At 42.6% G+C, this 27374-nt stretch overlaps 1 protein-coding gene across 18 annotated transcripts in view; it reads right to left on the reverse strand.

The window, feature by feature from the left end:
• The window catches only part of unc80 (unc-80 homolog (C. elegans)), a 67251-nt gene that overhangs the window by 22091 nt on the left and 17786 nt on the right, over window positions 1-27374 (reverse strand). For 8 of the 18 annotated variants that reach the window (XM_078933127.1, XM_023965048.2, XM_078933094.1 and 5 more), the window contains 23 exons: window positions 24796-24846; window positions 24151-24299; window positions 22002-22165; window positions 19913-20011; window positions 19478-19686; window positions 17488-17594; window positions 16877-17030; window positions 15827-15999; window positions 15540-15752; window positions 15333-15468; window positions 13663-13796; window positions 13123-13300; window positions 11733-11942; window positions 11551-11648; window positions 11277-11480; window positions 11089-11196; window positions 10030-10168; window positions 9733-9914; window positions 8464-8595; window positions 7379-7565; window positions 581-712; window positions 351-494; window positions 158-258 (listed from right to left, as the gene is read on the reverse strand). In XM_078933127.1, the coding sequence (XP_078789253.1) occupies window positions 158-258; window positions 351-494; window positions 581-712; window positions 7379-7565; window positions 8464-8595; window positions 9733-9914; window positions 10030-10168; window positions 11089-11196; window positions 11277-11480; window positions 11551-11648; window positions 11733-11942; window positions 13123-13300; window positions 13663-13796; window positions 15333-15468; window positions 15540-15752; window positions 15827-15999; window positions 16877-17030; window positions 17488-17594; window positions 19478-19686; window positions 19913-20011; window positions 22002-22165; window positions 24151-24299; window positions 24796-24846 (3404 nt within the window). The remainder of the gene's footprint in view (window positions 1-157; window positions 259-350; window positions 495-580; window positions 713-7378; window positions 7566-8463; window positions 8596-9732; window positions 9915-10029; window positions 10169-11088; window positions 11197-11276; window positions 11481-11550; window positions 11649-11732; window positions 11943-13122; window positions 13301-13662; window positions 13797-15332; window positions 15469-15539; window positions 15753-15826; window positions 16000-16876; window positions 17031-17487; window positions 17595-19477; window positions 19687-19912; window positions 20012-22001; window positions 22166-24150; window positions 24300-24795; window positions 24847-27374) is intronic. The other 10 variants (XM_078933106.1, XM_078933090.1, XM_078933077.1 and 7 more) reach the window with 7 other exon arrangements.

Genomic DNA, 27374 nt, shown 5'->3' on the forward strand with positions numbered 1-27374 from the left:
GTATAAAGAAGTACCAAACCCCCCCTCCCCCCCCCCCAAAAAAAAACTACAACAACAAAAAACTACAGTCCTTTCATTAAACCTACGTTTGATGGCTTTAAAGTCATAAAATGTAAAAACATCGTCCAAAAACAGGATTTCTGAGATGTTTTCTCACCTGTCTGTTGCTAACAGTCAGTTTTTCCAGGAAGTGACGGAGAACCAAAGCTGGATCTTCAATCAGACAGTTCCAGAGGATCTGCTGGGCAACGGCGCTGACTGCAGAAACATTGGAGATGTTTTCACGTAAACTCTGACGTAAAGAAGAATAATCTACTCACATCTCAAATCAAATTATTTTTGGCACCAACCAGCAACGCCATCTTCTCGAACTTCCCCATCTTCCATGAGGTGCACTATAGGTAGGACTGCAGCACAGATGCATGCTGGGAAGACTGCCTGAGGCGGCTGTAACATGTGGTGACTTGGAGTGTGTTCTGTTGTGTTCTCTTCATCTGCAGGAGATACACAAAGTTTTACGTAAAAAAAAAAAACCCAGTTAAAACCGTTGAGTTAAAAGTTCAAGTTGAAACCGTGATACCTTCGGCGCTGGCCATTGAACGGACTGACCACACAGAACCGCGGCGGAAAGAGTAGTTCCTGTGGGAGTTACTGGATGCGCAGGAGGGGCTGACGGACAGACGGCGCGATGCCAGGTTCACCACTTCTTCTGCTGGCGAGATCAAAGCAAAAAAAAGATGCTATTAGGCTGCAGAGCTAGCCTTAAAGAAGTATTTGCCGTATGCTTCTGAAACAACCACATATTTCTGGAAGCAATTTCAGTTCTATTTCCCACAAAAGCATCGCAAAATTTCTGGACAACCATAAAATGTCCTATAAAAATATAAGAGCAGCCAAACACGGGGGCGGTAGTGTAATGGTACGGAGCTTCTTTAATATAGTCGATGAAACCATGATTTCTACGATTCATCTGAAAAGTTCTGAAGGAAAGAAATCCACCCATTGACCACAAGCTCAAAAGCACAGAGGTACTGCATCCAAATGATGGTTGAAATCTAACAGCAAAGAGACTTCCAGAGTTTTCAGTATGCTAGGTACAATTGGCGCTTTACATTCACTTTGATCTTACAGGCACACAGCTGGTTTTTTTTTTAAGGAATGGAAGCGATCCTCTTTTTTTTTATTTTAAAAGTCTTCTCAGGTTGAGTTGCGAACAGCCTGATTATCCGTCTGGCTTCATTGTCTCTTGTGTACCTCTTTAGGTGGCTGCTCAAGGCTTGGAGCCTTTGTTTGGCAGTTTCCAGTGCATCAGGTATGGGCATCTGGCTGTATCTCTTAGGTACTTGCTTTCTCATTATACCTCTTTGAGCCTCTGTCAGCTTACTCACATCCCTCCCGGTTGCCGTGATTTTGGCCTCTAACCGTTGCTTCCATGGTGGGTACTGTAATCTCCCATGGTTGCTCTTATAGCCAAGCATCTCAAAGATTTGAGGAGTTGCTGCCTCGCTCAGCGTATCTGTGGTTGTTGGGGCTGTGTACCCAAGCTCAGGGTTAGAGTCTGGCATAGCCTCCTCTCTGACCTGCTGTTCTGGCTCTCCCGTGGTATTGCAATTGTATTGTACCACTTCAATTCCACACACACACACACACACACACACACACATATATATATATATATATATATATATATATATATATATATATATATATATATATATATATATATATATATATATATATATATATATATATATATATATGGCAGGACTGTCATGCAGGAAACCCCGGTTCGATTCCCAGGGGCGGAATGAACAATATAATGGCAATGGTAAATGGGGGCAATTACCATAACAATGGAAATGGGGCAATTACCATAACAATAGCGAGCAATTAACATCACCCAGTGAGGGTCCTTGGGCAAGACCCTTTACGCTACGGCCTACCTCCCAAACATGAGAGACAATGAACCACATGTCATGCCGGCTCAGACGTCGCCCGGCCAAACAAGGTCTGCGTCAGGTGCTGGGGGACCAGAGCACTCTGATGGAAAGTGGGCTACTGGAACAAGACGGAAATGGACTAGGTGCGAGAACAAGGTTCTGTTAGAATGCTACTACTCAAGTAATCCCAACCAGCGTGGTTACATGCAGAGAATGTGGAATGAATGGATGCTTCGAAACTCACAATCAAGGCTAACTGCCAAACAACTGGTAGCCCAATGCTCGAACATCCACAAGAGGCAACTCCTATCACAACTTGAGATTGAAGCGATACAATACAATGGCAATACCCCGGGAGAGCCAGAACAACAGGTCAGAGAGCAGGCTATACCACACTCCCACAATGAGATTGGGTACACAGCCCCAAAGACCACAGTTACGCTGAGCGAGGCAGCAACTGACCTGAAAGACAAGATCATGTCTAGAATGAACACTTGGCAACCTCGACACCAGCTACAACGGTTAAGTGATGTACCGCCTGAAAGTCTACTGGAAACTGTGAATGAAGCATTGAGGGCAATTCCTACCACAACCATCACAGAAACCAATGAACTGGTTTACACTTCAGCAGCAGTGATCCTTGAGATGCTTGGCTATAAGGGTAACCATGGGAGAAAACAATACCCACCATGGAAGCAACGGTTAGAGGCCAAAATCAAGGCAACTCGGAAGGATGTGAGTAAGCTGACAGAGGCTCAAAGAGGTACAATGAGAAAGCAAGTACCTAAGAGATACAGCCAGATGCCCATACCTGAAGCACTGGAAACTGCCAAACAAAGGCTCCTAGCCTTGAGCAGCCGCAAAGAGGTACACAAGAGACGATGAAGCCAGACGGATAAACAGGCTGTTCGCAACTCAACCTGCGAAAGTGTACGCTCGTGGCAGGGTCAAAACAGCCGAGCAGACCCACCAAGGCTAGAAACTGAACAGTACTGGAAAAGTATATGGGAGAAAGAGACAGCACATAACAGCAATGCCCAGTGGCTGGTCTCTCTGAGAAAAGAACATAGCAACCTCCCCGAACAGAATCCAGTAACCATCACAGTGGCAGACATCCAAGAAAGAGTCTCAGGTATGAAGAACTGGACAGCACCGGGCCCTGACATGATACATGCCTACTGGCTAAAGAAGCTCACAGCACTCCACGAGCGCCTGGCAGCACAAATGAACCAGCTGCTAAGCGATGGGACTCATCCCGAATGGCTAACAGAAGGACGAACGATCCTGATCCAGAAGGATCCCTCAAAGGGTGCAGTCCCATCCAACTACCGGCCAATAACCTGTCTCTCCACAACATGGAAGCTCATGTCAGGCATCATTGCAACCAAGATAAATAGGCACATGGATCAATTCATGAGTAACACACAGAAAGGCATTGGTAGAGACTCCAGAGGAGCGAAACACCAACTCCTGGTTGACAGAACAGTCGCTCAAGACTGCAAGTCACGACACACCAACCTGTGCACAGCCTGGATTGATTACAAGAAAGCCTATGACTCAATGCCACACACGTGGATCACTGAATGCTTGGAGCTGTACAACATCAACAGGACTCTAAGAGCCTTCATAGGAAACTCAATGAAGCTGTGGAAAACCACCCTTGAAGCCAATGGGAAGCCACTTGCACAAGTGTCCATCAAATGTGGGATATACCAAGGTGATGCTCTGTCCCCACTGCTGTTCTGCATAGGTCTGAACCCCCTCAGCCAAATAATCAACAAGACTGGCTATGGATACCGACTCAGAAATGGGGCCAACATCAGTCACCTCCTCTACATGGATGACATCAAGCTATATGCTAAGAGCCAACGTGACATTGACTCCCTGATCCACACCACCAGGATCTACAGTACTGACATTGGGATGTCATTCGGGCTCGAGAAATGCAGCCGGATGGTGACAAAGAGAGGCAAGGTAGTCCACACAGAAGGGGTCTCACTCCCAGAAGGAACAATAGCAGACATCGAGGACAGTTACAAGTACCTCGGAATTCCACAGGCAAATGGCAACCTGGAGCAGGCAACAAGGAAAGCTGCAACAGCTAAATACCTCCAACGAGTAAGGCAGGTCCTGAGAAGCCAGCTCAATGGCAAAAATAAGACCCGGGCAATAAACAGCTACGCACTGCCAGTTATCAGATACCCTGCAGGAATAATAAGATGGCCAAAGGAAGAGGTACAGACCACAGATGTTAAGACACGAAAGCTCCTCACCATGCATGGAGGGTTCCATCCCAAATCCAGCACTCTGAGACTGTATGCTAGCCGCAAGGAAGGAGGCCGAGGACTAGTGAGCGTAGAAGCCACTATCCAGGATGAAACATCCAAGATGCATGAGTACATCAAGCTCAAGGCCCCAACTGACAGTGTGCTCAGTGAATGTCTCAGGCAATGGAGAGCAGAGGAGACAGTGCTGGAGGACAGATCCTCATGGGAGGACAAACCCCTGCATGGGATGTACCACCGGACCATAACTGAAGTGGCTGATATCAAGAAGTCCTACCAATGGCTAGAGAGGGGTGGCCTACAGGACAGCACTGAGGCACTCATCCTGGCAGCTCAGGAACAAGCCCTGAGCACCAGAGCAATAGAGGCTCAGATCTACCACACCAGACAAGACCCCAGGTGTAGGCTGTGCAAAGAGGCACCTGAAACAATCCAGCACATAACTGCAGGGTGTAAGATGCTGGCAGGTAAAGCATACATGGAGCGCCACAATCAAGTGGCTGGAATAATATACAGGAACATGTGTGCAGAATATGGACTGGAAACCCCAAGGTCAAAATGGGAAACACCCCCGAAGGTGGTAGAGAATGAAAGGGCAAAAATCCTGTGGGACTTCCAGATCCAGACTGATAGGATGGTAATGGCGAACCAACCAGACATTGTAGTGGTGGATAAAGAACAGAGGAAAGCCGTTGTGGTGGATGTGGCAGTACCAAGCGATGGGAACATCAGGCAGAAGGAACATGAGAAACTGGAGAAATACCAGGGACTCAGAGAAGAACTGGAGAAAGCATGGAAAATGAAGGTGACAGTGGTGCCTGTGGTAATTGGAGCACTCGGGGCAGTAACCCCCAAGCTGGAGGAGTGGCTACAACAGATACCTGGAAAGACCTCAGACCTCTCAGTCCAGAAAAGCGCAGTGCTAGGAACAGCTAAGATACTGCGCAGAACCCTCAAGCTCCCAGGCCTCTGGTAGAGGACCCGAGCTTGAGTGAGAAACCACCCACGAAAGGGTGAAAGGGGCAAGTTTTTTTTATATCTATATATATATATATATATATATATATATATATATATATATATATATATATATATATATATATAGATAGATAGATAGATAGATAGATAGATAGATAGATAGATAGATAGATAGATAGATAGATAGATAGATAGATAGATAGATAGATAGATAGATAGATAGATAGATAGATAAAAAACGCCCCTCTCACCCTCCGCGGGTGGTTTCTCCTCCAAGCTCGGGTCCTCTACCAGAGGCCTGGGAGCTTGAGGGTCCTGCGCAGTATCTTAGCTGTTCCTAGCACTGCGCTTTTCTGGACTGAGAGGTCTGATTTCTTTCCAGGTATCTGCTGTAGCCACTCCACCAGCTTGGGGGTTACTGCCCCAAGTGCCCCAATTACCACAGGCACCACTGTCACCTTCACTTTCCATGCTTTCTCCAGTTCTTCTCTGAGTCCCTGGTATTTTTCGAGTTTCTCATGTTCCTTCTTTCTGATGTTCCCATCGCTTGGCACTGCCACATCCACCACAACGGCTTTCATCTGTTCTTTATCCACCACTACGATGTCTGGTTGGTTCGCCATTACCATCCTATCAGTCTGGATCTGGAAGTCCCACAGGATCTTTGCCCTCTCATTCTCTACCACCTTCGGAGGTGTTTCCCATTTTGACCTTGGGGTTTCCAGTCCATATTCTGCACACATGTTCCTGTATATTATTCCAGCCACTTGATTGTGGCGCTCCATGTATGCTTTACCTGCCAGCATCTTACATCCTGCAGTTATGTGCTGGATTGTTTCAGGCGCCTCTTTGCACAGCCTACACCTTGGGTCTTGTCTGGTGTGGTAGATCTGAGCCTCTATCGCTCTGGTGCTCAGGGCTTGTTCCTGAGCTGCCAGGATGAGCGCTTCAGTGCTGTCCTGTAGGCCAGCCCTTTCTAGCCATTGGTAGGACTTCTTGATATCAGCCACTTCAGTTATGGTCCGGTGGTACATCCCATGCAGGGGTTTGTCCTCCCATGAGGATCTGTCCTCCAGCACTGTATCCTCCGCTCTCCATTGCCTGAGGCATTCACTGAGCACACTGTCAGTTGGGGCCTTGAGCTTGATGTACTTATGCATCTTGGATGTTTCATCCTGGATAGTGGCTTCTACGCTCACTAGTCCTCGGCCTCCTTCCTTGCGGCTCGCATACAGTCTCAGGGTGCTGGATTTGGGGTGGAACCCTCCATGCATGGTGAGGAGCTTTCGTGTTTTAACATCCGTGGTCTGTATCTCTTCCTTTGGCCATCTTATTATTCCTGCAGGGTATCTGATAACTGGCAGTGCGTAGCTGTTTATTGCCCGGGCCTTATTTTTGCCATTGAGCTGGCTTCTCAGGACTTGCCTCACTTGCTGTTGCAGCTTTCCTTGTTGCCTGCTCAAGGTTGCCATTTGCCTGTGGAATTCCAAGGTACTTGTAGCTGTCCTCAATGTCTGCTATTGTTCCTTCTGGGAGTGAGACCCCTCCTGTGTGGACTACCTTGCCTCTTTTTGTCACCATCCGGCTGCATTTCTCGAGCCCGAATGACATCCCGATGTCAGTACTGTAGATCCTGGTGGTGTGGATCAGGGAGTCAATGTCACGCTCGCTCTTTGCATATAGCTTGATGTCATCCATGTAGAGGAGGTGACTGATGTTGGCCCCATTTCTGAGTCGGTATCCATAGCCAGTCTTGTTGATTATTTGGCTGAGGGGGTTCAGACCTCACCTTGGTATATCCCACATTTGATGGACACTTGTGCAAGTGGCTTCCCATTGGCTTCAAGGGTGGTTTTCCACAGCTTCATTGAGTTTCCTATGAAGGCTCTTAGAGTCCTGTTGATGTTGTACAGCTCCAAGCATTCAGTGATCCATGTGTGTGGCATTGAGTCATAGGCCTTCTTGTAATCAATCCAGGCTGTGCACAGGTTGGTGTGTCGTGACTTGCAGTCTTGAGCGACTGTTCTATATAGGATATACATATATATATATATATATATATATATATATATATATATATATATATATACATATATATATATATATATGCAAAGGAAAGACCTTTTTTATCAAGAGGGGGGCAAATAGATTTGAAGTAAACTGTGTTTGCCCCACCTTCCTCCTCCTGTTCAGGTGGGGGGCTGCATGTGGGCTCGTAGCAGGCCTCCTGGGCCACAGGGATGGCGGTGATGATGCTGGCCTCGCGGCCCAGGCGCCGCTTCTCCTCCTCCTGCTGCAGGTTCTTGAGGATGTGCTCGGCCCGCTGGTGGGAGCGCGACACGGCTCGGGCAGAGAAGGATTTCTAGAACAGCATTGGGGTGGGGGTGTGGGGGGGGGGGGGGGGGGGGGGGGACAAAGGGTATGGAGCTTAAACTCCGGTGGGCTAAACCAGCCTTATGAAGTGACTGGACGACACGTTAATACAGTAACTCTCCTCCAGCCATCTGGCCTCATGCTCTTTTGCCTTCCTGGCCTTTATTAAATGGATGCAATCAGGAAGTTGTGGAAAAATCCATGAATTCAGCCTGGAATTTGGAGACTTTACTGTATTTTGTGAACAGTAAATGCCTCACAGTGCTAACATCCAGCTAAGCTCAACGCATGATATGGAGAACATTCACAGCAAAGTCATTCTCGTCTAATGACCATGCATCAAAGGCACAACACAAACATGTCTGTTGATCCGATGCATGCTGTTAATAACGGGACTTTTCTCTTGCAATCAAAGCAAGTGTTGGAGATTTTTTTTTTTTTTGTGGTGCGAATCTCTGATCAAGATGCAGCCGAACCCACATGACCCATGAAACTCGACTGAGTGGAGATCATTTCCTCTGATCGGAGGTAACAAGATGCATCAGCACAAACATCCGGACAGAAATACCAACTTACTATGGTATGGACTGACTGAATAAATGTGGGGTACTAAAAACAAAGACAGTCGATAGATAAATTATAGAACATGTGTTCTCATTTTTTCATCAAAATCAAGAAAACATATTTTGTCATGGTTTGTACAAAAAAATAAAAGTGGAAAAAAACAAACAAACACCAAAACCAGCCATTTTTTGAGGCCCAAATTTTTAAAGAACACCTTTTGTGTGTCTTCTTTTTAAATGTTATTTTTGTAGTATTTTGTAATCAATTGTAGAACGTAGGAGCTGTTTTGTCTGGATGTAGCTGAACTCTGAGCTTCGACTTACAGACTGGTCCTCGTTGATTGGATCCTGGACACTGCCGGTGTTCTGCGGAACCCATGGGGGGTCGAATATGGGGACACAGGGCATGCCCAGTATTGGAGATGGAAGGGTGAAGTTGATGCTGGGTGGAGGGATCTACATTGACAGATGTACGGAACAAAAGTGAGTCTGAAATGTTCCAGAAAAGTTTGGCAGCTCCAAAGTTAAATCCAACAACAACAACAAAATAGATACAGTTTAAAAATTGATCTATTGTTGGAATTTTTTGTCAGTTACAGACAAATAGATCCATGTACATATATTTCGCCCGAGCGGGTATATGGCGCAAAACTGCATAGATCCTGCTTGCCTTTCTTTTTGCACCACTAATGCCATAGCTTGGGTTTGTGAGGGACTATTAGCTAGCGAGAAAAACAACATAATTATAATTAAAAGACCACTGGGTACGTTTTTAGAATAGATCAATCTACATTTGGGGCATCAAAGCAGGACTGAGCTAACATGCAACCATGTGTACTAGCTGGAAAAAACTATTTATTAACTACAAGTAGAAAAACATCTTTTAGTGTTGCAACGTGGACATTTGTGGCTTATGACCTATATTTGTACAATTATCTGTTTGTTTTTACATTTAGTGAGTGCAGTTTACAGCGTATATTAAAGCTCTATAGTCCAGAAATTGGGTATCTTTAGATTTACAAAAAAAGTAAAGTACTTCAAACAAAAAGGCTATATATAGTAAAGAACTAAACTCATATGTAGTTCCTTAATATAGTATAGAAACTTCCATCAAAGGAATGGGTTTTTTCTGTCAAAACACCGTAACCCTTTGTTACACTATTTAAGTTAAAGTACAAAAAAAACATGTTTTTTACAGCAAAGTGTTTCATACCCTAAAGAAAAAAGAATGAATTTTAAGAAACCTAAAGTTTGTTAACCTCTGATGTCAAATGGACATTTTAGAATTATTGTCAACTGGAGCAGACTCGCTTTTTCAACAAGCCCCTAGTGGCTGTTTGATGAACTACACTTGGTCCCCATTTATTAAGTTTTAAAATGAGCTTTGATGGGAAAACTTTATAGCTGGTCATTAACAGAAAACATAAAATAACATAAAAAATATAACATTAAAGATAGAATAAGTTCCTATATTACAAATGACCAAAACAGAAACACCAAGTATGAATAATAATAGGTAATTTCTTATGTTCTTATGATAAATAATGTTCTATTCTATTATATTCTATTCTATTCTATACGACTGGATCTTACCTTGAAGATCTGCTGGGCTCCCTCCTCCATGCGAGGCCACACTTGGTATCGGAAACGCCACAGTGTGTTAAACTTCAGGATGGAGTTGATGCGCTGGCAGGCCTCCTGGTGCTGGAACTCTGCCATCATCATTTCCGTCACCGCGTCAGGGACCTTCACAGCGCAGAGCAGAAACATGGCCGCTGGATTCAGAGGTGAACCAGAAGGAGAAAAGGAAGCAGGAATGGAAAAAAAGGTCAAATTTGAATCCAGGAAGGTGACAAAATGTCACAAAAAGATGCCTGGCATGTGACTGACCGGCTGCAGCGGCCATGTGTTCATCCACACTCAGCAGGAGCTCCCAGGCCGCAGGCTGGATGTCTCCATACATATCGTCAGTGAGGATGGGCGCGGCCTTGATCAACAGCGATAGAGGAGCTGGAGACAAGCTCATTACCTGAAGAAGATAAGTATTTGAATGATTTGAGAGTTGTTTTTGTAAACTGTCAAATCTACAGTTTGGCATGGTGGAGTGATAGTGATCTGGGTTTGCTTTGCCCATCACTTTCTTTATATCACGAAATCCAGAAAAACTTCACAGGTATAACCCTTTATCATATGCACCTGTACAGAGGTTGACCTGTTGCAGGTTTTTGGGTTTGGGTCATAGAATAGAAGGGAGGCATTCCAAAGAAACGCCAGGTGTGCTTTGCAATTTCCTTGAGCCTTGTGCTGCCACCTTAAGGGACTTCACGAAAATGGAAGGTACCATTGTCGTGCGTGTGGTAAGAGTATCATTAAGTATTATGTATGAATTTTGTCAATTGCACACAGTTTTGACAAAAAGGTGATGCTGCAGTATGGTACCCTAACGACACTCTCTAGTCATTAATAAGATGCGCGTACTGGGTCCTCATGCCTTAGTCACATGCAACCATTAGGGTGCTGTGGGGCACCCTAATGGTTGTTTTGCGCACTTATTAAGTACGAATGATGTTTCCCAAATGTCACAATCTAGTCATTAGTGAGGTAAGCTAACTGGCAACTTATTGATTGCAAGCAAATTCCGCACGTACAGGGTATTCAGGTGATGCATAAGTACCCTCAGAACACCCACACAATGCTCACAAAAACTGTGCTCTGATTTTCTGATTTCCAACTTTCTAATAGCCAGGCTGCATGTAAGGATCACGTACGTATCATGGGAACAGCACTAACAGGATCCTTTAGCAGTACACAGGGTTGGAAAAATGAAAAATCGTACAATTGTGTCGATGTCTTGTATTTCCTACAGGCCCCCTTGAGTGGCCTGTACAAGTCTGCCCATTTTTCGCCCGCAGATAGACTGTAACGGTGCAATTGTGACAAAACTGATACCTGGTTGCGGATGTACTTTAACATTCCTGTGTCCTTCTTCCCCTCCATGTTGGAGTCGGTGGGTCTTCTCTTCATGGATGGAGTCCTCAGGCAGGACTTGTCTGAACACTGGAAGAGAACATTTGCAAAAAGTTTCAGCTCATTCAGTTCTTTTACTTCAAAGGAGACGAGGTGGTTTGAAAATTGACCTCTTTGCTTTTCTTTGGTCGGCCTCCAATGATTCCAGAGGAGGAGCTGTCCTCTCTCAGACTGTCCACACTTTCGCCGTACACCAGCTTGATGGCACGGACCAGACGAGCGCAGGAGCGCCCATGGTGTTGGTAGCAACGGGGGTGGCAGAAGTCAATGTGCGTGCAAATGAAGCTCTGCTGGTTGATCAGAAGGATCATGATCTGTGGAAAAGAGGGAGGTCAGCGAAGAGAAAACAGCATCTGTTGCTTTCGGATGGACAGATGGACCCACATGGAGCCAGGACATGTTGCGGTGGTAATTGTCCTCTGTTCCTCCTGAGCTCGGACCCTCTGGTTCAATACTGGGCTCACTGGCGCTAAAGGGACTTCCTGCAACATGAAACACTTGGAATAAGACAGAAAGTTCACGTCCAAGAATCTGAAACAACCTTTCGTTGTTTTTCTTAACGTTACCGATGTCTGTAACCGTGTCCCGGCTCTGTGTCTGAGACAGCAACCCTTCTTCGTTCTCCGACTCAGAGTCTTGCCTTGACAGCTTGGTGCTCTTGAGGCTTCCCGCCCGGCGGATTGACGACAAGGAGCCTCCCTTTTTTACACGGAAACTTCGGGCCCCCTTGATCTGAAGCAGCCGGGAGCCTCCGATCCGGATCTTTCTAATAGGAGCTGGAAAACAGAATGGAGGAAAAGACAGAGAAAAAAGTGACGAACACAACAGGTCGTTGGTGTCATCCAAGATAAACCAAAAGTTGACCACTGGAACCAAGTTACAAATGGGATTAAGGTCCAGTTGTTTTCCAAGTAAAGTTGGATTTTACAACAAAATGAAGGGCTTGGTTTTATGGAACTTTTCAATGTATGCTTTGTTTCTTAAAGACTCACTACAATGAAAATAGTTTTTTGGGTGTCATTTTTATGACGATAGCGAACATGTATTAAGAGAATTGACCTCAAAATTTCACTTCTAATTAGTTCTTCATTCAAATTGTTGTGAATGAAGAGCAGTCGAAAAAATCTGTTTGTAAATGACTGTATTTGTTTTGTGGATAATGCAATGGGCAGGCATTAAGCTCCTTACTCCGCCCCATTCAAATGCATCCACTTGTAAATGAGTAAATCCATGTACGTCTTTGTTTTCTTCGCCTGAGCTGGCATCTGGGTCAAAACTGTATGGCTGGATAGCTCTAAGCCACTTTAAGCTAACAGGAAAGCATGTAAACAGAGACCTCTCAGCAATGGGGAGGGGAAATGGGACAGAGTTGTTAGGTGCCCATGGTCCCGCCCACAACTCAGAGGTGAATTTCTAATGAACTACTTCAGCTCTGCATAAACAACACAGTTTTTTTTTACTTTTGCCCAAAATTGGCATAACCATAATTACAAGACCACACTAATCATGACAACAGCTGGATACGTTTTTTTCTAAAAACCAACTATGTTGATTTTATCATAGCTCAAAGGTTGTGCCTACTTTAGAGCCGTACCCCTTTGATTGGCAGGTGGGTAGACCCAACAAAGCTTCCAACTTCCAACTGCTGTATTTGAAATGCTGTCCAAGTGGGCATCATTTAGTCTTTTCCTAGGGGTAATGTCAGAGATGATCCGTTCATTCATATTCAGAACCTGCTAAATCCCTTTCGGGAACAAGGGGTCGTTAGAGCCAACCCAGCCATTGTTGGGCAAAGAGGGAGGTCCAACTTGAACTGGTCACTAGTCTGTTGCAGGGCCACACACATCCCCAAACAAATGCACACCTTTGGGCAATTTTGGGAACATGCAAACACCACACGGAAAGGGCCTTCTTGCAGTGCACACTGCTCCAGAGATGATCCATTTAGATATTTACCCTGAGCTTCCTGGGTCTTCTTGTCATCGCAGGTGGTGTCCGACTTTAAAGTGTGGCTACTGCTGTTGAGGGAATCGCGCCCGTCTTCGTCATCGAGGATTCCCGCAAAACTGATCTTCCTCTCGTATCGATGGCGGCCGAGCTCCGGGTCCAAACGCAGCCGACAGCTGTCCAGGTCCTGTAGTTGACACATTTCCATCAGAATCAATTTATCTCACAAGACCAATTTTGTCTACGTGTTCTGTGTTCATGTTCAAATCTAGACTTAAAACATTTCTGTTTAGCCGTGTATATGACTGAAAGGTCCTATCTGCACTTTTCTTTCCTTTCCTTCCTTTATTTTTAAATCAGTTTTCAATTTTTTTTTTTTTTCTTTTCTTTTAAAGTAAATTTTATGTTGATTATTTCTATGATGTATTGTGATTTTAATGCATTCTTCTGTTTTGTGAAGCACCTTGAATTACTTTGTGTATGAATTGTGCTATACAAATAAACTTGCCTTGCCTTACGTGTGTTGGGGGAATAGATGTGATGACTCACCACTAAGGGTTCGGTGCGTGGTCGGGGCAGGCAGGGAAAAGTCTCCCGCAGGAATGTGGTGATTTCCATAAGGAGTTGGCAGGCGGCCATTTTCAGAGCAAAGGGGCAAGCGCACTTTGAGGGATTGACGGTATCTTTGAAAGCAAAATCAATCCACAAAAACAGGAATTAAATGAACATAACAGGAAAAAACTCTTTAAAAAATGTAGAATGTTAAAAGAAACACCATTAAAAAATGTTTATATCAAATGTAGTTTATTTTTTGGAAGAGGGGGTCAAAAACCAGGTCAAAAAACATAAAAAATAGATTATTTTGAACTTTACCTACTTTACCTCCAATTAAATTGAAAGTTATTCAAATTTCTTGCAAATTTTGACTGATAAACCACATAAATAAATTTTCAAGTTTTGTTGAATTTATGCAATATAACAAGTTCTATTTCAATGCATCTGTTTTGGATCTTTGCTTTGATCTCCTGTGGTAGAGTATTCTGTGAGCTTGAGTAAGGGGGTCGCTGATTTGACCTCTGTCAATCACAACCAGGGTGAGATTACAAAGTATGTTTTTGTCGTTTTTTTACATTTTCGTGTCGCAGTTGAAGTGTTCTTATGATGAACATTACAGACAACGTGTGACTGAAACATCATTTTTTTGTCCCGCTGTATATGAACTTTTCAAGTCAATTGCCTATTTTTAAATTAAAGGTACAAAAGTTATTACGAATTGGTCTCATGGCTGAAACGGGATTTGATTTAAACTAGGCCTGCACAATAAATAACAAATTTATCTGTGAAGAATAGTTAGAAACTGCCTTTAACTTTTATTACACTAATGGTTTAAACTTAATTCACTGAGCATGTATTGTCATCTCAAAATTATATTACATTTGTTCTCACAGTTTATTCTCATACTCCCTTTTTCTGTGCATGTGTGATCTGCTGAGCAGGCCTCAGACTTATCTTCACTTTAGCCTTGGAGCTTCTCTCCAGCAGTAACCTGTGGGCGTGATTTTCACACGGGGTCCATCGGACGATCTTCTGAATATGCAAATGCAGGGTTTTTATACCAAACCCATCCCTGAGCTCGTTGGTTCAGACTTTGAATGCATCTTGTTCATCTGTCTGTAACCCTGCGTACAAATCTGGTCTTTGTGCGGAGTAAATCTACAAAAGATAAGTTTTGTCTCTGAGTCATTATTCATTATTTCTGTGTGCAAGAAACTGACGGGGTTACGAACTAATACAATACAGTCCTTTCTAGAGAATCCAGTTTCGTCACATTATCGTTAACGTGATATCAAGCTGTGCAATAGGCATGCCGCAAAAGACGGCCAAAATTTGCAATAAATGGTTACCTTATGTGCTAAAAGAGTCTTATGGCAGCTTGAAGTAATTAAGGAATCAAATAAATGCATTTATGCGTTGTCGACCAATCGGATGTAGCCCTTTTTATGTTAAATGTTCGACTCCTAAATAGATGAGGGTCATTTGGAGTATAATTTCATGTTGTATGTTGACTCTTCTTTAAACTGTTGCAGGGAAAATTATGTTTTTGGTTGTTTTGCTATTTGTTCATGTAACACAAGTTATATCATCATTGCAATTTGTATAACTAATATCGCATGCCCTAATTTAATTGGAGAAACAGTCAAGGTCCTCCAGTGACTCACTATCATTTAAATAGTCTTCCTCCTCGTCTTCCTTCCTCATCCTCCGTTTGGTCTCTTCATCATAAATGTAACCCAGGATGTTGGCAGGACTTTCAGTGTCCGAGTGACACAGTTCGCTGAGTCTCGTTCCGATTGCCTAAGTCCAAGAACAAGTTGAATCAATCTAATCAGGTTGTCGTGGATTTTCATCTAAACGTCAGAACTCACATCTCCCCACTGGCAGAAATGCTTGGCCGCGTTCCACTGTAGCTTTTGGTTTCTCTTGTTGCCCACGATGGGTGATCGACCTCTGGATAGACCTTTCTTGGTGATATTCACATGGTGGCCCTTCATCCACTCTGGCCAGTTTCCACGGTTACAGCGATGCACGAACCTGGCACATTCCAGGAAAAGGGAGGCTCGGGCCACAACTGGTGCTTCCTAAGGGAATTGACGTCAAAGTCAGGGATCACAAATCGTGACTTTCCTACAGTTACATCCTAACTGGAACTCACCAAGTCCAAGGCAGCGGCGAGGATGGACGCGTCAGGTATGGTCCCTGGCTCGCAGCAGTTTAGGAGAAACTGGAAGCGTTTCATTCCTTGTCGAATGGCGCCCAGATTGACCACGTTCTTGTTCTTCATGGCCTCCTGAGTCGCTGCTAGACGCTCCTGAAAACCGTGAGGTCCTGGATGATAAAACCAGGAGAACGTGGAAGAAAACATAATTTTGGTGTCTCACAGTCTATAGATTCTCGTTAAACAAGCATGAAGCCACGTCATCATCCAGTACTTAAAGAATAAATAAAAATAAAAAAAGCCACCAAGGAGCAAACACCCAAGGTCACAAACGATGACAAGAATGGCAGACTTGACAACCAGAGGCGTGAGATCCGAGAAATCGCAGAAAAAACAGCAAGAGTCGCATCTCTTGCTTTTACGGACTCAGACACTGAAGAATACCAACAGACGTCACCACAGAAGAGACAGGGGAAGGGCAGCGCCAACACCGTCATGCTTCAAAGCAGCACAAGATGCACTGAAAGATGGTCTCATCGACTGTAATTCATTAGCTAGTCCTCTTTCAGCTGTTCGATGAAAGGCAGAGGAGCAGCAGAGGAAAAGGGGATGAAAAGTTCAAATGTGTCACGCAAAGGGGAAACAGATAAATGTATCACTGCTAAAGCCTTGTGTGCCATTTCAAGCGCTTTTATAATATTGTACGACATCTCAGGTGTTAAAAGGTTAATTAGGCTAATTTTTTTTCAATGCTATGTTTTATTTATTTGTATGTTTTCGTTGTGTGCCATCACTGCACTGATGTTCATTAACTTCAGCTTTTAAGAACAGGTCATTTCAAAAACTGGGGTCACACAGCGCACAAAGGCTTCAGGAGAGCAGCTGAAGTTCTCTCACGAGAGCCGACATCAAGGGCCCAAACGTTTGGACAGACCACGGAATGAGACACTGCAACACACAGACGGAGGGAGAGCGGGACACAGAGGGACACAGGACGATGGGGCGAGGTGGACGAGGGGGGCCCGCCCGGGGATGGGGGAGGTCTACCATCTTTCTCTTCTGTGTGGTGAAGCTTGGATGGATTCCTCCTGCCAGACCTCCATTTACCGAGCCGCTTGAAGAAATTCTCCTCCTCGTCCCTGCCGTACTCCGGCCCTGCGGCGCCCCCTTCAGACAGCTTCACGGCACTGGTGAACTTGACCTGAAAGTGCAGATTTGTTGGAGTACTGTTTTTGTCCCTGTTTGTTTCATTTTTACCCAAGAAGAGCATTTACAATTATCTACAAAAAAAAAAAGATATTGATTATGTGATTAGTAATATCACATTTTATTCATTTTTGTATACATTATTCTTAAAATAAATAAATCAAATATTAAGTTTTGAGATGATGAATCGTATATATTTAAACTAAAAAATTGTAAAAACAAGTATAATTTATAAAAATGTTATTTATTAAAACACACTCAAAATCAAAAGCATCAACAACCAAAAAAGTCTGCTTTGGTTGTAAAACTGTGTATTTTTCTATTATGCTGTAAAAATGCAATGAACTCATATTTTCATCCTAAAGACCAATTTTTCCTTCAGACCCTTGAAACCACCCATCCTTATTTTGTGAAAACTGAGGGCTGGAGCAGACTGCACTTGTTTCTCGGACCTTCGAACTCTGACGTATGAAGGAAAGCCGATCCACCGAGCTGATGTCAAGCAGGTCCTCCACGCCGTCCGTCAGGCCAGACAGGGAGGAGCGCTTCAGCCAGTTTCCTGAAGGCGCACAGAGACGGGACTTTTTCAGATGGCATACGGCGGCCTCACAGGGCCACAAACGCACCACGCAAGCAGGGCTGTGGCCGCATGTTTGCATGCAGGGCTGCAGTCACAAATGCACAACCAGGACACTTGAGTCACACTCACAGAATAAAGGTCATTCTCTTGGGATTTCAGATTCAAAAAGCACCACATAGAAAGCAATAATTACAAAAGCAGCACGTTTTTTTTTCTATTTTTCTGGTGCTTCTGATCTTGCCTTTCTGTAACGTCTTCAACTCAAGTTTACATGTTTTGATTTTAATATCTATGAAAACTCTTAATGTCCTACTCTGAGGGAAATTGTGTTTTTATGGCATTTGACTCATGATGGAGGTAATTTATTAGGAATATTAAGCTTAAAATTACATCTATGCATATTTCTTTAAGTTGTTGTGAATTCGGAGCAGACGAATAAAGTGCTGTTTTGAAAAAAAGATAAAAAACATGTTAGTCATCAGTGTAGACGTCTTCTTTTTTGTTATCTGAGCTGGCATCCGGCTCAAAACTGGCTGCAATATTGCTCGCCATTTTTGTTGTATCGGTAATGTTAGGCGTACGGTGAGCAGAGTCCTCACGATGGTCATGAGTGGATTGATAAAAAGTTCCAATAATTGAGGTTGTGGTCAACAGCTTTTAGCTCTGGGACAGACAAACCAAAGACCGCAGTAGAAGCAAATAATCTATAGTCAGTATTTGACCCTCTGATGGCCGAAATTACATTCAAAGTCATTCAAAAAAAAAAAAAACCTGAGTACAATTTGGTAAAATAATCAACTGAATTAAAATAATAAAAATATTCTTTTACTGTTTTAAATTGGAGTCTTTAATTTAGAATTACTGCAGTTGCTTTTATTTTTAAGTGAGATTCATACAAACGTTTATTTATTTATTTGATAGGGACAACGCAAATTAATTAATAATAGTCTGACAGGAAGTCTTTCACAGGAAGAAACTAAAGATTTTCAAAATAAAATGTCATTATGAAATGTGCATTGACAGGCACATACCAAATGGGGCTCTGAAATTACTAGTTTCTAAACAGTTCACAAATGAAACTTTAAGGAATGTGACAAAAAAAGGAACAGGCCACTTTTACAGGACCTCCATTTAAAATGTTACATTTCTTTTCTTTTTTTTACATTTGCTTTTGTTATTTTTTTTTATTTTACGGATACAAAACAAAAACCTTACAAGTTCAAATATGGCTGTATTTGCTTCTTTTTCCTCTTTAAGACTGGCATAACATTCACCGGGGTCTTGTCCGGGATTTTAGTCTTCAAACTGAGGACAAATTTGGAAAGGCTGACTGTTTTCCCATTTCCTTTAAAGTGATAAAAGCTGGATGAGGTTCCTTCAAGAGCGTTTCTTCAGCAGTTTATTGACTGATCAGATGCTTTTCAGATGAAACAAACAAAACAAGCAGAACGGGAATGACTTCTTGCCCACGGGCTGACAATCATCACAAACAGATGTGACAAAAATGAAGATGTTAAATGCTCCACGTTCACATACGTAACACAGAGCGAGTGAGGGGAAGGCGGATGGTCCCACGGCACGCTATGGCACAAGAATGAACAAAAAAAACAGACCATAAAGATGAGGTGAGTTGGATAAAGTGCTACCATGCTGGACGTTTAAAAGACAATTTCAAAGACAGTAAACACGATGCTCGTGAATAATGAAGAATAATGACGACATAGTTGGTATTTTGTCCATAAATACACAAAAAATGGTTTTATGTTCACTCTCAAGGCTATCGATCTATAATGTCCTCATTTATGACTGTAATCAAGAAAGATTTGTCATTTTGTACCACGTGTCATAATAGACTGTCTTACCTATCGGTAGTTTGAGTTTTTTGCGGAGGGAAATCCGACGGGATCTAGATCGGGATCGCCTGTCCGTGGTGGTGCCAGAGTGGGCAGTCGTGCACTCTGACGTGTCCTGCTCGGATTGGCTGCTGGTGTCGCTGGCAGCACTCTGTGACTTAAACATCTTCCTCCAAAAGTCCTTCCTACCCAGCAGAGCACCGGGAAGCTGCTCCTCACTGCAGGCAGACAAAAACAAAAGGGAAAATTGTTGTTTTTGAGGATGTATTTCCACAAAATAAAGAAAGAAGGAAAAAAAATCTACATATATTTGGTGGGAACCTAAATTTGTTGTTTTTTTTGTGGGCGGGGTTTAGAGGAAGCAACAAGGTAAGTTTAAGCAGAAATGGCAGCGGGGCTGGACAGAGATGATGCGATACGACAGGCTGTGAGGTCAACACTCACTGTTCGGGGGTCTGGGGAGGTCTACTGGAGATGTAGCTGCGACACTCATCTGCAGCACTGGACACCTGACCCTTCTCCCCGGACACACCCATCTCTGACCTACACACATATATAAACACACCACATACATAGGACTCACTGACCAAAACCAATCTAAACCAATAAGATCTTCAAAAAGGCCACTCAACTTTTATTTTTTAATTAAACCCTGGAATTTTTGGAAGATCTTAAGAGTCCGTTTTTTTAATTATAAACAATCCTGCTTGGAATTGCTGGCAGAACCAGAACTTTTAAGAATGACGAACTGTTCTGTAGCTTCTCGCGATACTATACCCCCCATTTTTTAAAACCTGCGAAAATCTTTACAAATAAATGATGAAGAAACAGCGTTCCATACGAAAATTATGTTTATGCTCTTTTTTAAAGAAGTAAAAGAAAAATAACACTTTTTTTCTAATACAAAAAACATTATCTGCCAACTTGTGTACTGTATTTTTACAGTTTACGACAAATGTATTTGGTTTGTTTTTTCATTTGACTCCCTAATTTAAAAAAACAATCCCCCACCACACACAAAAATATGGTTTATTCCAGTTTTGTTCATTAAGGCTGTCTCCTAAAGTAGTCGTACAAGCGAAACCTTCATAGCTTTATTTCAGTCTATGAAAAACAGACTGGGTATAAATGAGAAAAACAAAGAACCAAACAAAAACTCTGCTGCTTTTTACTTTTTTTAAAAGCACAACTCTTCAGCATTGTAATAAATCATTCCTTTGGCAATATATCATTTCCTAGCATCATAGCAATTATAGCCTTATTTGGAGTCGCATTTTTTGGTATTGTTTGGATGCAACTTGTACTCAGGTGCGACTTATATGTGATTTTTTTTTTTTTACACAGGCTCAGACATTTGCTATTTTCCCAATAACAACCACTAGAGTGCGGTGTTGGTGTGTGTATCAGTATTTGCTACTAACAGCAACACAGAGGAAGTGCCGCTCAGTCTTACTCCAGTCTTAGCGGAATTGTTTGGAAACAGAACAAAGAATGAAGAATTCAGCGGATTTAGTGATTTGAAGGGATACAGAGTTTAGTCGACTTGTCAGCATGTTCTTTATGTCACGGTTATCTGAATAATTGTTCATTTGTCATGCTAATATTCTAGATCCCTCCTATGTTTCATGAAAGTAAATCAGTATCAATGTGTTATGGTAGTGAAACGTCTATATATCAAGTTTTCTATTATCATCTATTAAGTTATTATATTTTTATAAATATAATAACTAGGGCGGGCCCAAGATGAAAAGTCTGTTGTTGGTCCCCAATTTTGTTAAATACATTTCTCCCAGAAATGTATCCAATTGTATGTATGTATCCAATATGTAATGTATAGCTTTAGTTAATATTATTGATTAATTGTTATTGTTATTGTTAATGTTAAGCTAATGTATAGGAATGCATCCAATCCAATGTATCCAAATGTATCCAACAGCCAAGTGATGGTCTATGACTTTGCAATTTCATGTGGGCCACTTGCATTCCTTGCCCAGTTTTACCCTAAAATTGCCAAAGTTGACATAAGAAGTTTGCTAAAATTAAAAAAAAAAAGACAGAGTAGTGTTGGCAGAAGCAGTAATGAAATTGCTGAAACGGTTTTTATGTGAAAAAATCAAAAGAAGATAAAGATGTGGGGTGTGGTAAAACTCTTGGCTTTTCAAAAATGGGAAAATAGATGGGAACCCTGTGTTTTGTAACTTTTTGATTTAAAAAAAGACGGGAAAAGTATTTCCATGTGGTCACAACAGCCGCTCAAATACAGAAAAGTGTTACCTAGCAGATTTTATACTGTGATTTTAACCTTTGAATACAAAACAACAACAACAAGACAGTCACTCAAGCAAGATAAAAAAAATGTTGACAAGACAGAGAAAAAGACCAAAGTCAAGCAGCGATGAATAAGCACATAAAGGAAGAATGAATCAGTTGGAGGTGAACACAAGTAGTGTTTTACTTATTTCTGGGGTTTCTATTCTAGTTTATTATAGTTATATATCCATAAAAACCTATTTGGCAGCTGAATGGTCAGTACCTCTTGGGTCCAGGGTGTTTGCCCTCTTCTTTGTCTTCAGGTTTCTTGGTGGCGGTGACCTTTTCGGCACTGTCCAGGAGCGCGCTCAGTGCCACTCTGCGAAACACGTTCCCGTGAGCCTCCTTTATGAACTGGACCAGCTGGCGGATGTCGCAGTACAGACCCTGAGCGGGCAGAGGGTGACAAAGCAGAGGGAGTGAACTAGCGGCTGAGAGCTTCATCCGGGCTGTTGGGAAATGTGTTGTTTTCTCGCTCCCCATGAAGAAAATCAAAACATTCGTGGCGTACAGGAGAGCGCTCCAGCTTGTGAGTGGGTGGCGTTTGGTTCGGTGCCAGAACAGAGCTGGTCTTGAAAAAGTGTGTCATCGGCCGCCAACGTTCCGCGGCCGTTTGGGTGCCGAGGCGTTTTAAGCAGCACAGAAGGAGAAATTCAGGCTGATTCATGAAGGATGCCTGACTTATTGAATAACAGTTTAGCTAGAAGGTGAAGCTGAAATTGACAGGAGGATTGAAAAATCTATTCTTTCTAAGTGCTACTTCAACAAAAGAAACTGGAACTGCAATTCCCTTAAAGAAATTGCAACTAAAAGCAATTCCGTTATTAAGCACTCAAAAGCTGCTACTACTGCTAGAGCGCTCTATAAAGTGCAAGATATATATATTGGCGGATGAGGCTGTCATGGTGAGGTGGATAGAACATTTTTAAATGGCTCTAGAAGTTCCTTTGAGCAAGACATAAAATAGTGTTTGTCTCGAAACGGATACAATCAAAAATATTTTTTGGGTTACCACCAGGTGGTGCTAAAAGGTGTTTCTTTTATTTGTGACACAAGACTACTTAAGCAACACTCGGGTCAAATTTTTGCTTGGTAAATGTAGAAGTAGTAGACATACAGTGCATGTGTGTACATTCTAGATGCGCTAAGTCCAAGTTCTTGAACTAGACTGCGGTGTGCACACTGGACAAGAAGGGAGGGGCATTTAAACACATTTTCTACTGTTTACTAGCACGTGTTTCTTTTATACGTAGAACACATACATAAAAATGTCCTCCGAGACACACATTTACTGAGACTTTTATTGGAAGTGGTCGCCTGAACGCGTGTTGCAGAGGGCAGAGTGAACGTAGCTTCAGAGGTATAGGGCAAAGTAGTTTGAACACAATGTGACGAAAACAGCCAGCGTAAACGAGAAAATTGGGGAGTTTTACGTAACCCAATTATATTACAACAGCTTCATTTGTTTTTGAGAAAAACGTAAAACCTGAAAGTTTAGTCCCTGACGTTTTTGTTTTTGGCGGAACAGTTGCATATGAAAAAAAAAAACAAATAAAGAAAGCTACAGTTCCAAATTCTACAATTAATAGCACATTACCCCTAGTGGAGACCTACAAACAAAATTTGGATTTAAAACTGCATAAAAGAAAAAAAAATCGTAAAGAGCGTAACATAAAACTTGCAGTAAATATCTACTAAAATGAAAATGCAAAACGTCGCTACAAATTATGAAAGGGAATGTGCAAAACAATTGCAGATGTGCTAGATAGTCCCTTGACGGGTTGAGCTAAATGCTCTGACACATAGTCCTACGGCTGAGGGGAGCGGTACTCTGGGGACCACTCCTTCCTGCACCGGGAGTCAAGGAGCTTCTCAAGGCTTCCACGTGGTGGTAGATGCTGATGGTTGTTGATTAGTTAACTTGGATGATTTTACATGTCAAATCAAAACAGAGAGAGGACAAACTTACATACATACATATATATTACAGTATCATGATTATTGCACTGAGATTTAGCAAGTTGTCCGTGGTGTGGGGGGTGGGGGGTTTACAATGATCTTCTCGAGTTCGGCAGTCTGACTACTTCTGGAAAGAAACTGTTCCTCAGTCAACGTCTGGTCCAGAAGAGTACCGGTAATCTCTTATTCTATCCTAGGCACTTTTACATTGGGAGTTGGGTCATTTAGACCCACTAAACAGTGCACTGAACCTTTTTTCTTCAATGATTTGTGATCTTTACTGGTATCCATGGATTACATGAAATCTTTCCACCTTTATCCACCTTTGTCATGGTAGGGAGAACACGTCATTGTAAGGGTGGGGTCATCTAAGATAGCACAAGGGAGACTGATGGAAAAACGGGTTCACTCACCAGGTTTTCGGGGCTGTGCAGCTCATGTGTGGTGGAGGCGCAGCGCGTTATAAGCGACTTGAACATGCACCCCACCACCACCGCCTCCATGTTCTGGGCCAAGGACTTGTTGTCGCCCGTTGTGAAGTTGTTACCAAAGCCCGCCTTGTCTGGAAGCAGCAGGGAGGCAGGAGAGACCCAGATCACACAGGGAGTGGTTTAGCCATTGGGATGGGAAAGTGGTGGCGGGGGGGCAGCTTGAATATAAAACAGTTAGCCCATACAACAGGGGAGATCGGTAGGGGCAAAGGAAAAGGGTTCGTAAAGCGTATGGGAGGGGAGCCAACTCAAAAGGGTTCGGGTATACAGGTTGGGAATACAGAATACATGCAAGGAACTAAGGCCTGCTTAAAAAAAACAAAAAACAAACAAAAACATACAAAAGGGAGTTTGTTGGTCCCCTTACATGAAACTAAAAAATATGAACTGCATAAAGACCAGATTCAACTACACAAATCTAAAGTTGCAGGCGAGTTTGTCACGTTCGGACAGAGTGAGGGGTGCAGCAATGAAAGCGGTGTCTAGGGAAGGGTCTGATCGGGTCAGTCTAGTCAGCTTATTGCTTAAACTATTGATCAGTATTATTATTTGATCAGGGGTATCTACCGATGTTTCTTTTTTTCGCCCTCCTGGACCTCTCACCTGCACTGCCGTACTCTGCAAGAGAAAAGAGGCGGGGCACAAGTTGATTGACATCAGGCCAACACAGATATGTAGGCGGTGACAAAAAGGGGGCGTGGCACCCCACCTCCGGCAGGAAGTGAAACCCCGAGATGCAACAAAATGCCACGTCAGTACTAACACGTGTGATTCAAAAAACGAAAGCAAAAAGTGCCTTGTTCACTTTCATTGATAAGACACTCATCGTTTCAGTACATTGCCAAATACAAAGTATTTTGTATGAAATCAATGCCAGCTACAAAATACTTCAATTTCAGCAAAACACTTGATTGGAATGGAAAATGGATCTTAACGCCCAAAGGTAAAGCCTTTAATCGAGCAGTAATGGATTAAGCTTTTGGCTTGGCAAGTGTACAGAATGGATGAGCGAGAGGGCAGGGTGGGGTTCATCTCGTTGGAAGTGAACGAGGAAAAAGGAAGGAAGGAAGGAAGATGGAAGCAGGAGGAAGACAACAAAAACGGGACGCAGACAAGCAGAGACAAGTGAAAGGAGGAAGGGAACACACTGAAATAACAGTTACAGCACTGGAATACCCCGTCAAAGTGTGTCAAAGGGGTTAAAACTGCAGAAGTAAAGCTTAGCTTTCAGTTACAGCTGTAGCCTCCGTACTCAAAACTAAAATTTTAATTAAAGCCGCAAGCGGCGTTGTATGGCCCGCAGACGCAACCCGCCTCCACGCCCAACTCTACGCACCACCGCTGACCTCACCGCCCTCACAGCCCGCAAATTAAAAGCTAGTCAAGGCTGGATTTGCTAATTATGCTAACAATGCTAACTATGCTAATGTGGCTAAAAGTGCTAGCATTGCGATCAGCATCATCAACTGACTCAGAAAAACACATTATCTAAAATGCTAATTATGCTAACTATGCTAGCTACGCTAATGTGGCTAAAAGTGCTAGCATAGCGATCAGCATCATCAACTGACTCAGAAAAACACATTACCTAAAATGCTAATTATGCTAACTATGCTAGCTATGCTAATGTGGCTAAAAGTGCTAGCATAGCGATCAGCATCATCAACTGACTCAGAAAAACACATTACCTAAAATGCTAATTATGCTAACTATGCTAGCTATGCTAATGTGGCTAAAAGTGCTAGCATAGCGATCAGCATCATCAACTGACTCAGAAAAACACATTACCTAAAATGCTAATTATGCTAACTATGCTAGCTATGCTAATGTGGCTAAAATTGCTAGCATAGCGATAAGCATCATTTACTGACTCAGAAAAACATATTCCTCCATTGGTGAAAGCTATATGTCATAAGTTGATAAAAAAAACGACTTTTTCCAAAATGGCGGCTTTTCTGTTTATTTTATCTCCATAGCAACCATTTTATGTTTTGGTCCACTTCAGAAGACGAACAGATTGACGTCAATTTCGGAAAAATCGGTAAAAGTAAACTTTTTGTCGTCCTTAGCAACAGTGGTTTTATGCTAACCACGCCCACATTCCTTATATGTCCATGTCCAGTCTTTTTCAATGTATTCTGTTTCAGGCATGAATGCATGCATTCAATTTTCACTGTATTGTATTGAAATGCATGGGAGTTATAACAGTGCGCCACTTTGCTAGCTTGCCACGCACACGCCGCTCAAAATCTACAACTTCTAATTCCAACATTTTTTCCACAGTAGCTTGCCATTGATGCCCAAAAAGTTTCGAGACAATCGATGAAAATTCCAACGACAAGTTTACGTTTGAATCTGGTGGTAAAGGTGTTTTTTATAGAAAATTCAAGATGGCCGCCTTTTCCCGAGGTCAAAGGTCGACGAAACTCCAGAGGTGATTGTAGACTTACAACTTACAGACATGCGAGTCAAATTTCGTGAAAATCGCTCGAAAAAAAGTTCATTTTTCCATATTGTGTAAAAACGCGAAAAACGCAAAATGGCAGATTTTGGCACAAAATGGCCGCCAAACCGTAGGTCGTGTCGCCATCACGTAATGATTTCAAAACTTTCTTTGGATATACCCGACAAAGTTATCTGGGTTTCGTTAGCTGATTCTTTAAAAAAAAATCCAAAAAAAATTTTTTTTGCCGAGTCAGCACTTTTTTTTGCGATCGTTTTTTGTTTACCACGGCCACATTCCTTTATCGATTTTGTCGTATATGATATCGTTTTGTTCAGAGTGGGTCAGGGAATCGCATATTTCAGTTTCAGGCTATTCCGATAAAATAAGTGCGAGCAAGCTAAAATGGCGACGGTTGCGAATTCGCCACGGGCACGCGTTTCAAATTCTACAACTTCTAATTCCAACATTTTGTCCACAGTAGCTTGCCATTGATGCCCGAGAAGTTTCAAAAAGATTGATAAAAATCCCTAGGACGAGTTTTCGTTTGTATCTGTTACTAAAGGTGCTTTTTTTTGAAAATCCAAGATGGCCGCCCCTTGCCAAGGTCAAAGGTCAACGAAACTTCTTTGGCAGTTGTAGAATCGTGTTTTTGGCATGTGTATGCAATTTCGTGAAAATCGCTTGAACAAAAGTGTTGTTT

Source organism: Oryzias latipes, chromosome 2 (genome assembly GCF_053564925.1).
Source record: "Oryzias latipes strain Hd-rR chromosome 2, Olatipes_Hd-rR_3.1".
Lineage (NCBI taxonomy): Eukaryota > Metazoa > Chordata > Actinopteri > Beloniformes > Adrianichthyidae > Oryzias > Oryzias latipes.